The 16,034-nt window shown below is 39.0% G+C and overlaps 1 protein-coding gene across 1 annotated transcript; it reads left to right on the top strand.

The window, feature by feature from the left end:
- The first annotated feature begins 1,546 nt into the window (after positions 1-1,546).
- Positions 1,547-15,535, top strand: SLC10A2 (solute carrier family 10 member 2). The gene is made up of 6 exons (XM_060766878.1): positions 1,547-1,989; positions 6,527-6,645; positions 9,506-9,594; positions 10,029-10,204; positions 13,650-13,807; positions 15,366-15,535. Exons 1-6 carry the CDS (start codon positions 1,547-1,549, stop codon positions 15,533-15,535), a joined length of 1,155 nt encoding a protein of 384 aa, XP_060622861.1.
- The last annotated feature ends 499 nt before the right edge of the window (positions 15,536-16,034 follow it).

The raw sequence follows: 16,034 nt of genomic DNA on the forward strand, positions 1-16,034 counted from the left end.
GTAACATCATGTCACCAAAGCACTTCATGGAAATAGCTAGTGATTGAGGAAAGAGGCCAGGAAGGTGAAGACAGGTGCTACACAAATCTGGTTGAAAAAAACTTTTAAGATGGCTAATGACAAAATCAGACAGGATTTTGCATCCAAGTCAGTGCATAGAAGCATGAGACAGACACACAGACCCCTTCTATCTTATCTTCTGCAATATTTCTACAGATACTATGGATAGCTAAAAATACAAGTAGTGGGTCTGAGAACAAAGCAAGCCTGAACTCTGCCAAGATGACAGTTTTAAAATAGTTTTTTCCTCTTCTACACAATGAAGAGGAAGAAGAGAGAGAGAAAGCATATGTATGGTAGGAAGTTGAGAGGTTTCTGACAATATTAATCTATTGCTGAGGAAGCTATAGAGCAGACAGCACAAAGAGCAAACCAGGTAATCCCATCTACCTACCATTGCCTCTGGAAACATGCTGTTATTCCTGCAAGGAAAGTTTGAAATGTCTTCACCTCTAGTATTTTCTACCCATCCATAGTCAGTCTAGGGACCCTTCTACATAGTCATACAACCCAGAAAATCAAGGCAGATAATCCACAATATCTGTTTTGAGCTGGATTATCTGAGTCCACAATGCCATATAATCCAGTTCAATGTGGATTTTATACAGCTGTGTGGAAGGGATCTCAATCTTAATATATGCATTACTATATGTTTTCTCAATATTCAATAGATGTGATTAGCATAAAGATAACCATGAGGAATCTCAGCACTGTGTCTGTGGAATTTTTGTTTGTTGTCTGCATACACAAGCTGCACCTTGGCTTTTCTTCAAAAGTCAGATGATATCACAGTTTTTCTCAAATAGTCCAATATCAGTAATTCAAATACATTATCCTTTCCTTTATCCAACACCACAAAGTCATATGGTTTTTCAGATAAGATAAATGCAATAATAAACACTATGTAGCACACTCCCATGTACTACTTTAAAAACAAATGAAAAATAAAGCAAATATAGCAATGTAACATTTCAGTAGTACCCAAAGAGGCCTCGGCAGCTGCCATGCTATTTTAAAACTAGAAATATTTGGATTGGGATTAGGAGCACTGCTGACATTGAATATGCTTTAAGCTTTAGTAGACACCATCACATTTTCTAACTCAGAATTTTAAAAAAATGACAAACAGATCATTATACAAAATTCAGTCAGACTGTAAAGATAACTCTTGTGTTTCACATTTTAATGTATTAGTTGTTCTTTTCGTGTGTTTAAAAATTAATTTTCTCAAGTTTAAATATTAATTTGTTGTGAAACCTCACCTTTTCTGTCAGATAAATCATTGATTCAAATCATATATATACACATTTGTACCAGTGAAATGTTGTGACTCAGCAAGTGTCCTTAACTCTGAATCTTGACAGCTGCCAAGTTCAAGCCTTATCTTGGTCTTTATTGCACCTTTGTCATTTAAAACGAGATACTAAGAAAGACGAGCTTCCACAGAGAGCTAAAGAGCTGGGCTGAGTGTTTCGTGACCTCAAAAATGCAGGAGCACCTTTCAGAAACATCGACTATTTTGGCCACTGAGATTTTGACAACACAGCTAGACCTGAATTTTTCATTTTGTCCTGAAAATGCCACCATCTGCAATGGGACTTCATGTGTACAGCCTACTGATGATGAGTTCAACCGAATTCTGAATACCGTATTGAGTACCGTCCTCACCATCATGTTGGCACTGGTGATGTTCTCAATGGGTTGCAATGTGGAGCTAAAGAAATTCTTAGGACACATTCGAAGGCCATGGGGCATAATGGTTGGTTTCCTCTGCCAGTTTGGAATTATGCCTCTCACTGGCTTTGTGCTGTCATATGCTTTCAATGTGCTACCAATACAAGCCGTTGTTGTGATCATCATGGGATGCTGTCCTGGTGGAACTGCATCCAATATTTTAGCTTACTGGGTAGATGGCGACATGGATCTAAGGTAAGAGAAACCTGGTTTTGACTAGGAATGGAAATTCTCAACATATTTATCTTTATATGTGAAGATGAACAATTACAGAATACTTTTTCCCTGTAGCAGGAGAAAATAAATATTCCTCCATGGTATCGATATAGTGATTTGTGTGTTGGACTAGGCTGAAAGACCAAGGTTCAAATTCTCGCTCAGTCTTGGAAACTCCCTGGGTACCAGACAAGTCATGCTTCTCTCAGATGGCATCCCCCTCTGAACACATCTTGCCCAGACAACCCAGTGATAGGTTCACCTTAGGGTCACCATAAGTTGGAAATTATTTAAAAGGCACAAAACAACAACAGGGCTCTTCCAGCATTCAGACATCCCAAAGTGATACAAGGAAATTATGGTGCAAAGAAAACCATATGGAGAACATCCCTGTTTTTTACATAGCACACAGATGTTCTGTACAGGAGATGGCGTTTCCTATGCAAGTAATACATATTCTGTACACAGATAGAGATTTTGCAATATATATATATATATATATATATATATATATATATATATACACACACACACACACACACACACACACACACACACACAAACTTCGTGTGTTAGTCTTTGGCTCATTCAAGTACTGTACCAGAAAAAAATTGCATAAAAGTCATGCTCATCTGTTATTCTTCCTGACAGGATTTCCCATCTACCATAAAAGTTGAGGAGTTCTGACCTTGGAAAGAATAATTACAAATATTATTTCCATCCCTGTTCCTGATATGGTTTGATGTGTTCCTAGAAATACAGGGTTAGTCAAAATGCATAGGCCAATAAGCCATTCAATTGAATGGCTTATTGGCCTATGCATTTTGACTAACCCTGTATATTGATAGGTTCCTAGCTGCAAACCTATGCAAGTACACCTGTCAGAAAGCTGCACTAAAGTCAATGTGGATTACATCTGAGGAAGCATGCCTTGAATTGTCAAATAAAGTATCTTGCGATGCATCTACACTGTGGAAGTAATGCAGTTTGACACCAGCTTAATTGTCAAGGCTTCATGCTATAGAATCCTGGGATTTGTAGTTTGGTGAAACACCAACACTCTGGTAGAGAAAGTTAAAGAACTTGTAAAACTACAACTCCCATGATTCCATAACATTGAGTTATGGCAATGTGTAGTACAAACTTTATTATAATTGAAATAGTAGTCCTTTTTATGCATAGGGGTGAAAAATTCAATTGGTATATTTGTGAACTTTTTAGGGTAAGAAATAATGTAAAGACAAGATAATGTGCTTATTCTTAAATGTGCATGACTCAATAGGGGGAAGGTCAGGGGAAACACTCATAAATATACTCTAGCTCATGAGATGACATTGCATAAATGGTACAATGTGTACATAAACTGAAGAAATGTATACATTAGGAAAAATGTGTACAATGTGAGAATTTTGGTATTGCAAGAAAACAGACTCTAAGAAAACTTTATTTTTAAAAAAACAAGATGTCAGAAAGATAATATCACAAGTGTGATGGTGAGGGAGACTGAAACAGACAGAGTTTTACATCTCTGACATTAGTACAATTCAAACACTTTGAGAATCACAGGTTTTGATTACCTGTGTGCTTTAGCTATACTGGTGTGGTTGTCTCCATTTTGGATAGTCCTTCCTGTGACTTTGTAATGATGTTCAGTAACCTATTCAGTATGTTAGAGCTTTTAATGATTTGGCAGCAAAAACAGTGCTACTCAAACTGATGTGTAGACAGGTGCCAGTGAACAAGCTACTTGGTGCTTTTTATTTTCTCCAGGAAAGAAAGCAACCATTGTACCCGATGTGTGCAAATTTAGGGCCATCCCCTAGCATATGGAATACAGTAATTGCTGCCTTCCACATCATGTAGCTTTAAAAGCCATGGTTAAAACATGGACTAGATGTGAAATATAAGTAGAAGGGGGAGAAAAGGAAGAGGGAAGGGGAAATCACAAGCGGTGGGGGAGTAATATTACAGGAATTATAAAAAAAATACAGCCATAGGCAAAACTTACCAAACCCCTGAGAAGAAAGAGAAGGAGAGAGATAACACAAGCAGGATATTTCAATAACAATTAGGCTAGATGGCAACATCCCTGAACAACCAAGAACACTTGAAACAAAATGACTTGGAAATTTCCAAACCACGTAGTCTGGATGACTCCCTTTATTTAGAGAGAGAGAGAAATGCAATTCACCATTTTCTGCAGTCTAAATCTTCCCCCAAGCTGACATTCTCTCTGAGACAAGAACAGGTTTGATTGACCACCTCATCACATGGGCTATTTTTCCATGGTGACAGGTGTTCAGTGGTTTAGCCACTGAGCCCAATGGCTCCCATGACATACTGGAAAAGTACTTCCAGAGTGGCTGCATAGCTAAACAGTCACAAAAACCCTGCCGCAGCCAAAAAATTACCAGTGGTGCACAACAAGAGGCTCCCTGTCTTTCCCTAAGGAAAGATGGGTCTAACCAGCTTAAAGAGGCTTCCCCCCATGTGATGAGGTAGGGGGGAAGCTGGAACGGTGCAGGGTGCAGGACAACAGGTCCCCATGCTCCCTGGGCGGGCACCACCAATATCACCATTTTTTTTTTGGTCGTGTCAGGAGTGACTCTTGGTGTGAGAGAATTGGCCATCTGCAAGGACGTTGCCCAGGGGACGCCTGGATGATTTGATGTTTTTATCATCCTTGTGGGAGGCTTCTCTCATGTCCCCGCATGTGGAGCTGGAGCTGATAGAGGGAGCTCATCTGCCTCTCCCCGGATTCGAATCTGCAACCTGTTGGTCTTCTGTCCTGCTTGCACAGGGATTTAACCCACTGTGCCACCAGGGGCTCCTGCAATATCACCATGATCCACAGTGATTAACAGAAATTCCAGTGGCGCGTGTGACAAGGTCTTTGGTACTACTGGAATGATCTTATCTGGGTCCTACTTCCACTGACTTGTGTTTTAAAAAAAACACTCAGAGATCCAAGCTTCTCATGTTGTTATGTTGATCACTCATATTAGATTATTCACATTAATTTTATTCCTGGAAGACATCACCATCCAAAAATTGTTAGTCTGCATGGAAGCCCTCTGCTTGGAATCACTATCACACACTAGCTAAAGTGAATAGAGAGTACTAAAGAAATCATGTATTTGATGGGATGTGCTGGTTTTTAGCTAGACAAGTGAGAAAAGTTGGTCCCTTTCACACTACAGTTACAAAGTGATGGGGCTGGTTTAACTACCATGGCAATACCCTATAGAGTTGAAGACTGGTTCTGCACTGTTATATAATGTTGTTTGAATTGCATTATATGGTCACTGCAGAACCTTATAATGCATTTTGAACTGCATTATATGGCAGTGTAGAACCAGTCCTAGCATTTGCAGTTTAGAGAGTGATATTTGGAATTCTTGGTTGGGGATCTCATAAAACTAAAAACCGCAGTATTCCATCAGAATTAGCAAAGGCAGTTAAAGTTGCATCTTAGTTTTGTAAAAGTGTGGAGTGAAAAGACATATAGATCTGTAAGAAAAGAAAATGAAAGCATAAATGTATGTACATGAAATCTGCACAGAGAACAATGAAGTGAGACATGAGAGAATACAAAGAATTCCTTCCCATCTCTATATCTTAGTATCCATGTAGAAAAATAGTACTAGCATGGATTTTTCTCTTCTTGCAACATGAATTAAAATAACCCCATGCTTACAGGGAACTCCTCAGCACCAGATTCTAGAGGCCAATCACAGAGTAGGGCATCATTTCCATAACTATCCCTTTTGCTTTCAAATTCACCCCAACAGCTCTGATGTTTTCCATCAGAGACTGTCCTAAGGAACCTATCATTTTTCCAGAGGAAATTTAAGGTGGGTGTCAGTTCTAATGTTGCCAATGTTCTCCCATTTCACCACTGCAGAAGTCTTAGATTGCTTTTGAAACTTTTTTTTTAGCTCAGAAGGGATGTTTTCAAAATCTCTCCCATAGATATATTCATCCCATTTTGGACCAAGCTCCGAGAGTGTGCATGTTATTTCCTAGGCCATTTCCAATGCTTAGCTTGACTGTATACAACTTATATATGAGGATGCATATAGAACAACATATGCAATTATGCCTACAATACCAGTTTCTTAAAAGCCACCCTATACCTCCTGCACACAAATATCCCAACTGTTGGGAAGTCTCATCTAAAAGATCAATTGAAGCATTATGCATATTTCTAAACACCTGTTATGGACACTTCTTTAAGACTGCGTATTCCCTCAAACTCCCCTCCAAGTTCATAAACTATCCAAATTCCACAATCACTATGGTGCAAAAGTGCCTTCTAATGCTACTACTGGAGAAGTCAGGAGGTCAAGATTTTCTCCCAATTTGATATGGCATCCATATAGACCCATCATATTATATTGGAAACCTTCCTAAGCATGCATTGTGCCTTGGTTGGAAAACCTCCATGTTATCAACAAAATATTTTTGTGATCATTGTGATATGAACATTAAGCATGACCAATTGATTCTCTTGCAGCATCAGTATGACAACATGTTCAACCTTGCTGGCCTTGGGAATGATGCCACTTTGTCTCCTTGTGTATACCAAAATTTGGACAGACTACAACTCCATTTTGATCCCTTATGATAGTATTGGTATGTTAATTCCTCACATTCTTCCCTTACAGCAGTCTACTAGTGATTTTCATCTAGAGAACTTGAGTGTGGATGTATTATTAAGCTGCACAACCCTGGTTCTGATTTGGGAATGGGCAGGCATGCTACTTCAGTACTCCTTCTTCCAGGATTGTACAGTACTTGTACAGTACTTCAAATACAGTGATCTCTTTCGTAGACCAGCGACTCCCAGTTTAATACCCACAGATATTATTCACATAAAACTTCAAGAATCCTTGACCATTAGCCATAGTTTTGATATCTTCTTGGAGTTTAAAGGGAATAACATCAATCATAATAGAAAGTAATAGAAAAAGAAAACAAAACCAGCTTTGAATCCTATTTGGGGAACAAACTGGGGGTTTCTATCTGAAGGACTGACTGGATGACAGTAGGGTTTGTTGACAGAGTTTGTGAAAAGTGCAAAAGAAACCTCTAAATCCTATGTCATGTTCAATAGGCTGATAAGATATAAGACAATAGACATGGATAGTTGAGAAGTTGTTACAGATATGATACCAAAGCTCATCACGAGCTTTGGTATCATGTCTCACTCATACTGATACTCAACAGATACTCATTCTTTATATGTAGTGCTTTAGTCTTTAATACTGGTCGCTTAAACTAGTATGTTGTAAGTTTCTAGGGAGCAGAGTCACCAGTAATAGGAAATGTGTTGTCCTAATATCTTTCCTATGATCAGGCAAAAGATTGGTTCTTGGACAGTGGTGTTTATACAATAGATTCAGAGGTAAGGGGACTGAAGAAAGAATGCAGATTGGCACTTCACAACGTAAAGGATAGTAAATGGCAAGAGAAACGAAATAGTGGGTCACAACAGGAAAAGAGGGAAGTTCTGAAGAAATTTTGAAATCCTTCATAAATATGGTCTATGTCCTCAAGTGGTAGGAGTGTGAAAGAGGCTATCCAAAACCATCAGTGACAATAGCAGTGGTTCTCAACCTGTGGGTCCCCAGATGTTTTGGCCTTCAGTTCCCAGAAATCTTTACAGCTGGTAAACTGGCTGGGATTTCTGGGAGTTGCAGGCCAAAACACCTGGGGACCCACAGGTTGAGAACCACTAGATTATATCAAGATATACAAAACAGTCAATAGTCTGAAACGCTGACAACTGAGGAAACAATAGACGGTGAAGGAGAAAGCTGGATTGCAAGAAACCTCAGTGAGATTGATACCAAATTAGACAGGCATAGGGGATACTAATGGTCCAGTAGCCAAAACGCCACAGCGTGCTAGACATTGGAGACGTGGAGCTCATTCACACCACACACAATTATAATACTATATTCTACTTCAACTGTCATAACAGCATTCTAGGAAATATCAGGCATTTGCTCTCTGAGGACGCAGTAGAGTTTTATTTATTTATTTATTTATTTACAGTATTTATATTCCTCCCTTCTCACCCCACAGGGGACTCAGGGCGGATTACAATGTACACATATATGGCAAACATTCAATGCCAAGACACACAACATAGACAAGAGTTCTTTGGTTGAGAATTCTAAATGTCATTCTCCAAGTGCAAATTGCAGGATACAAAATATGGAAACGTGGAACAAAGTGCAATGATTGTGTGATGTAAATGGACCATAGCTAACTCCAAACTGGATCCTTCCAAATGTCGTTGACTATGAACTTCATTACATGGAGGTTCTTAAGCCAGGAGATAGTGGGGCAAACCTATTGGGTAGCAGGGAAAACTGGCATTAAGTGCCCCACATCTTCCCTTCCCCATCACATGGCGAAACCATCATTGCTCACCCCCCCCCACACACACACACACACACACACCATCCCCAGCTTAGGTAATGAGAACACAGGTATGCTTCCAGGATGGAGCCCTGCCAGCATCATGTGATGAGTTTTGGTGGGCTCTGTCCTGGATATATCCTGGAAGTGTCTCAGGATGGGGCAAAAGCCCCCTGTGACAAAGTCGTAAAACTCCCGTCAACACTGATTGCCCTGAACCAGAGGGACCCAGATTGAAAAAAAATATGTTCCAGACTTTGACAAGGAAACTGATAGCATTGTAAAAGGGCAATTCTAAAATGGTAATGGATTCAAAACAATTGCATCTATTGATTTCAACTGACCTGGCAGTTCTTTGACTGCAGGTTTCTAGTCAATATGAATTGCTTTGGAATCCAAAATTGCTTCCAAACTGATACCATTCTATTTTTAAGGCATATCATACCCATGCAATATGTCATTTTATTCTCTTTCTCTCAGTTCCCCCAAAAAGCCACTTGTGTCTTGTCATTATTATTATTATTTCAACCAAGAATGACACAATGCTACACAATGAAATAAGCTTTAAATTGGTGCCTATTGCAGAAGCACCCAACAGCAAAAATCAATGTTTAGTAGTGTCATAAAAAAGCATAAACTACAGAATGACTATGATTATCACGGGGGGATGCTGTATTTCTGTTATTCACCTAGATGACTTCATGCGGCTATAGACAGTTCTGTGATTATCTGGCTGGGCTATCAGACAGAATGCAGTGGATACTCTGTGGTACTGTGATTAGAGAAATCATCCTCAGGCATGACACTCCCTGGGTGACTGTGTGGAGCCAGTCACTCTCTTTGTTGTTAGAGGTCCACAGAGACAGCTCTGAGTTCCTTTAATGAAAAGAAAGACTGTAAATAAGTAGCCTGTTGTATAACACACAAAGTACAATTGTGTAAAAGTCAGAATGAGAAGAGAAAATGATCTCCCCAAGCCTATGCTTGCAAATAACTTCATTGTTCAAAGTAAGTTCTTCTTGGTTTAGGAGCCCTTTCTCTAATTTTCCATGTTTTTCTCCCCCAGGTATTTCACTGGTAGCACTTGTCATTCCTGTTTCTGTTGGGATATTTTTTAAGCATCGATGGCCCACCAAAGCTAAAATCATATTGAAGGTAAGATCTGAAGTTTCCAAGTATATATCCAATGGAAATTCAAGATATGCCTCTTTGAGAACAAGCTGGCTTATTTACTTTGGTCAGTTACCTGATTGAATGTGTCACCCATCCAAACTGGAGGACTTAGGGGCTGGATATTAAAGTACTTCTGGATCTCTGGATAGATCTTGAGGCAGTGGTTCACAGCCCTAGATGTTGCTGAAAGGCACCTCTCTGAACCTCAGCCAATTTAGTCAATGGTTAAAGAGCTTTCGCCAATCTGTTTCCTTAATGGGGTCTGAAAATATGTTCTTTGCACAGGGCTAAATAATTAGGCGTAGATGTAGAAGCTGTAGTAAGAAACTTGATCTGTGCTTCGGAATACATGGTGCAAAGGCTTTTCATTACTGTTGTGTAATTAAACTTTTCTTTATTCTTTTACTTGCCCACAGGTTGGCTCCATAAGTGGTGCAGTTCTCATTGTGATCATAGCTGTGGTTGGAGGAATATTGTACAAAGGTTCATGGACAATTACGCCTCAGCTTTGGATTGTTGGAACCATCTTTCCAGCAGCTGGCTATTCACTAGGTTTTTTTCTGGCCCGTGTAGCTGGACAGCCTTGGCATAGGTAACACTCTCTACATTTTCATTCTCCTTTGATTTGCCACGAAACGTATAGTCACATCAATAATTGATTTTTAAATAATAAGTTGCAATCACCTCATCAGAACTCAACTGACTATAAAAAAATCTATAAAAACAGAAAAGCCACTCTCTAGCTGCTTTTAAAACTGAGCTGATATTTCTTGTGGCTTATTATCATCCACAATTTTGAAATGTCTTTGTTAAAAGAGAACTTGTTACAAATCACCATTCCCAATATAATACTTATATAAAATTTGCCAGCACAATGGATTAAACCCTTGAATGAAACATTGGTGGTTCAAATCTGGGAGGTGGGGTGAGCTCCAGTCTGATAGCTCCAGCTCTTCATGCGGGAACACAAAAGAAGCCTCCCACAAAATGGTAAAACATCCAGGCATCCCCTGGGCAACATCATTGCAGATGCCAATTCTTTCACACCGAAAGTAACTTCCAGTTTCTCAAGTTACTCCTGACACGAAAAATAAAATAAAATAAAAAATAAAAAAGTATCTTATGTCAGAAAATTCAGTCATTTAGTCAGTCTTTCCAAATCATTGGGTTACCAGACATTGTTGGACTACAATTTATATCATCTCTAATCAGCACTGTAGGACTGATAAGGCCTAGTTTAGTATATATACCTTGTATAATTACCTTGTATAACCTTGTATACATCTTGAATTTTAAAAATTCACAGAGGATAAATGGGGACCCTTCCCACTATATCTCTGCCCTCGATATTCCCCACATATAGTAGTTTTCTAATTATTCTAAAATAGCTATAGTTCCGTGGAAGAGCACCTTCCTTACATGATTATTCAATCCCTGGCATATCCAAAGAAAAATGTCAAACATTAGGACTGAGATGTGCATACAACCTTAGAAAGTTGTTGCTAGCACTCAGAAAGAATAGACCAAAGATGGGAAACTATTTCCTCCCAAAGCCAAGTGTCAATGCATACACCTTCACTCAGAAAGAGAAAACAAATTTTCCTTGTGGCTCACTCTACAGTGAAACTCAGTTATTCTTTCTTTTCTCCACTGCTAAGCTATTATCCTTTATTAGTTGATTGTAGTTTATAGTTCAGCAATGAGAGAATGAGTCTCCAGGAAGAGGCTTGGTGGGTCCGAATATTCTTTTTAAATGGAATGTATCTGATCCATAGGCAAGAGATTGCCCAGTCCTGGACTATTCCATGGAATGTTAAGTTTTGCCAGAGGATTTCTCTATTGATGCTGTCAAAAGTCGATGAAAGCCACATATAACCTGTTCTTTCTTTTTAGATGTTTGTTAATTAGGTGATTTAGTACAAAACAGTTGTCCATGGTGGATCTTCCTGATCTGAAACCGGCTTGTTCTTCTGATAAGATTTTGTTATCATATTCCCATAGCTCTACTTTGGAGAGAAGTACTTTTGAATAAATGTTGGCTACATTGGTTTTAAGTTGACAAACCTGTTTGCCCCAAACATGGTTTGTGCATTCAAGTCCACCCATGGAGAGGAAAGGCTGTGCTGTAATGTTTATAAAGATTGTGACAAATGTTTGAAACACTCAGGAGAAAGCATCCAACTATGTTACAAAATAGAACATCAGTTGTTCCATGGCATCCTATTACATTTTAGAAGTCAAACTCATCTATTGTCTATTATCATGCACAAACATCTGTCTTATCATTTCTGGGAGCTACTGTAACCAATGGCATCTACGCTCCAGTATTATGGAAAGGTACTGAGTAATTGCCCAAGGAGTCAGACTGAAATGTAAGCAACATACATGTGGCATATAGCATCCTACATTCAAAGTCTTGGGATGCATACCCTGAAAGCCCCCATGGAGTATATGTGTGGAGTAGTAACATATTGTGTACTCTGCAATAGAGTCAAGAGGTCACTTACTGCTGTATTTGCAATTTAATTCACCTGCCTTTCTCTCTATTCTGCAATGTACAATGACACAAAATACATTGATGCAATCGGATACCAGTCACAGCTTCATGCATTGTGTAATTGGCTCCAGATCAGCTCCAGCTGAAGCTACCCGTGGCCAATTCAAAGATGTGCATTCAGTATGCAGGTGAACAATTGGAGGATAGCTGGCTCAGTGGGGAAGTTCACTTTGGATTCGTAAAGAATATACAACTCACCACCTGCCTTCCAAACAATATCATTCTTGCTCTTTGGTTAGTGAAAAAGGAAGCTTCATGCATTTGAACCACTGCTCTTCCCCACTTTGCTATAAAAGAAGGAAAAAGAAAAATCAGAACTTCTTCTCTATTGTTAATTGCAGCAAAGATCTGACAAAAGACATTGTCCTTGAAAGAAGCATTTTTATCTGTGTTCTGCTAATAGCATAAATATAAGAATGGAATTTGGCTTCAGTCATACTTTTAGTGCATGATAAATGGTTCTGTACTAACTGTCTCAGGTCATAAAGTCTTTGAATGTTTTGAGGACTATGATTTGAGGACATGCTCTAGAGATTCTAACCTGCTCAGTTTGGTTTTAAATGTCTAAAAGTTTGAGGGAAAAACAATACAAAGTGTAAAGGAGGGAGGCCTTCATCTTCACTGGAACTCTCATGTGGTGGAGAAGAACATAAAGCTTCATCTCAGCTAAGCATGTCTCATATTTTGGTGAAATGTATATAACAAAAATACCACTTGTATAACATAAACAATGATATAATTCAGCAACAGTATATAAACATGCTGCACTGTTAACCTCACAGCGACAACAAACAGTATGGTGCAAACTTTTAGTACAGTCGTATTTTCTTATAAATAGCTTGAGTAACAGCCTACCACAATTCAACAACATTATGTATATACGTGCTGCACTGTTAACCCCACAGCGACAACAAACAATGTGGTGCAAACTTTTAGTACAGTCTTGTCTTCTTATAAGTAGCTTATGGGACAGCCAACCACGACCGGTTTCGGCCTACCTCAGGCCTTCCTCTGGTGGACTTACTAAAAGTTTGCAGGAACCCATCTATATTATTTCATATTTTGGTGAAGCCAGGGAAAGACTTGGACCTTCTGGAAAGAAATTGAATTATCTTTTTTTATTGTGGCCATTGATTTTAGATTTTGAAACCTTTGTTCCAATTTTACAATCCTCTTGTCTAAGTTCATACAACACTTGAAAATTATATGTATACAAAGAAACACATGCACATACACACATATTAGAGGCTGCAGTTCAAAGAAATCCACAGCTGGCGTGGACAAAGATCTGCTTATCAAAAAAAGAACTTTCCCAAGCTTTAAGGTACAATGATGGGACAATGATGACAATAATGACAATGATGGTGGTGGTGGTGGTGGTGGTGATGATGATGATGATGATGATGATGATGATGACAGTTGTGTATGTTATACATGATGCATAAACCTTTCTTTCTAACAAAGGTTACTGTTTTTTCAGATGCCGTACAGTGGCTCTCGAAACAGGAATGCAGAATACACAGCTTTGCACAACTATAGTGCAACTCTCTTTCACCCCTGAGCAGTTAGCCCTGATGTTCACTTTCCCACTCATCTACAGTATTTTCCAGCTTGGTTTTGCGGCAATGATTTTGGGAGGTAAGAGCCATCCTGTCTAGTATTTACCATTCTGAACTCATCTTCAGGAAAGTTTCAAGAGATTTTTTAAAACTGATTATGAGAAATAATTATAATTAAAAATAAGCAACATTGAGTTGATTCATACTGATCACAACTGAATTAATAAACCTGAAGTGTGCTGTAATATAAACTGTGCAAACACACGAAAATTAGCTGGGCCACATGTTGGAGCCCCATTGCTCCTCTGCAACAAAAGAAGAAAGCTGTGATTATGCAATAATAATGACCCAACTCAAACTTTTTGTGCTCAAGTAGAAGTGGATAAATGCAGCCCACATGCTGTTTTGGTGGAGTTCATGGATCCTGCTGCTGCTCTCATGGTTCCCAACTATCAGTCTCATCATACAGGGCTTAAACCAGCAGTATACACCAGTTAATCCCTCAGTCATCCACGGAGCTCACCGGTTCCCATCAAACAACACAGATGAACTTCCGACAGAGCTTCATGGATGTTCTAGGGCAGAGGTGGTGCATGCCACTACTGTGGCAACACGGGACCCTTCCTGTGTTGCCATAGGAAGGAATTGGGGGAAATTGTGTGGTCAGTGCTTCTCCCATGAAATCAGTTTTCTCAAGAGCCAGACAATGTGGGGCATGAGGCAGTAGGTTTCCCATGCCTTCCAACAAAGGTCACCATGTGGCGATTCTGGTGGCCATGTGACAATTCTTGCCTAGAAAATACTGTGATAGACTTGTCTTAGGATTGCCATCTGTCAAAAATAGCTTGAAGGTAAACAACAACAGAGTTGTTCCTGGACACATCGCCATTTCTAACATCTGCTCTTAGGTTAGAACAGTTTCCAATTTTTATGCTTTAGGCTTTTGGGATAAACAGGAAAGAGGAGAAATGCACCTCCTAATTGGTTACTGGAGGAGAAGTTCCCTGGGTTTTCTTGCACACACAAAAATCAGCAAATTGGGGGAAGTTCATGGGGTTCTAGAGTCTGCAAAAGAGTCCGGAGGCTACCCATAGCTTGTGAGTTTTTGTTTTTTTGGGGGGGTTTTGGATTCCCACCTTTGCCCTAGATTCTTTCTCTCCTTCCAAACCAGCTGCCTTTCTCACATATTTTTCAAATTGCAGCACTCCTATTTTTCTCTAAGAGGCCAAATTGAAGCCATCCTGCAGATGTGTTATCAGTTCAACTCAAATGCAAAAGAGGGCAGGGCTCCTGTACTTTTCATAGTTGTGCAAAATGGAATTTCAGCAAATATCACCTGTCATACAAACTCCCATGCTGAAATTCCCTTTTCTACACAACTATCAAAAGAAAAACAACCCTGCCCACTTTTTGATTTGACTACCCTGTTCAGGGCACGTGATTAGCCAACAATTCCCTCAAATAAAAAATGATGAATGCATGCCTATTCCAAAGTAGATGCCATACTTCCTGGCATGTCAAGATAGCTTTTCTTTTGCAATGCCAAAGTTAGGAAGCAAAATGTTTTCCTGCAACTTGCATCTTGTGTCTTGTTTATTGCAATGCTAGCCACTGACAAATCATTTCAATTTTATTAGCATACCGGATACACAAAAAGTATTTTGCTGATCGAAGGACAGACCTAACAGAGAAGGAAAATGTAGATGAATCAATTCCAGCATCGAATTACTCAACTATGAATGGAGGATTTACATTGGAAGAACCAGTAGAATCCCCTGTGTCAGTGACTGCTAATGGGAAAGTATAAATACAGTGGATTTTATTGAACTCCTTTTTCCTGAACAATATCTATTGCTTGATGTGTCGTGTCCTTTTCTACAGAAAGTATGTTACTTTTTAAATTATTCATTTATGAAAAGAGTCTGACATTTTCTTGAGCTTCTGAATAAAATACAAAAAGTGAAGTTATTTTGTTTCTAATTGATTCTGATTTAATATTTTGTCCATTAGATAAATGTATACCATAATAAACCAGTTGATTTAAACATCGAAAATTTGTACTTTTTTGTACTTCATTTTGCAAATACAATGGTGGCGGGGGGATGGGTATTTTTATGTGAGAAAGTGAGAGTAAGGGAGAGAGGAGGAGAGAATATATGGTGTATATGAGTGAAAGAATATGTGACCTCACCCACGTTTTGCTTAAATCCTCCCTATCAGATTGCAATCTCCCGAATAGGAAAACTTTCTCTATCTCAAATTTCTTTCAACCTAATCATTTGAAATGTGGTTTCGGAATTTCCTCA

Source organism: Anolis sagrei, chromosome 3 (genome assembly GCF_037176765.1).
Source record: "Anolis sagrei isolate rAnoSag1 chromosome 3, rAnoSag1.mat, whole genome shotgun sequence".
Taxonomy (NCBI): domain Eukaryota; kingdom Metazoa; phylum Chordata; class Lepidosauria; order Squamata; family Dactyloidae; genus Anolis; species Anolis sagrei.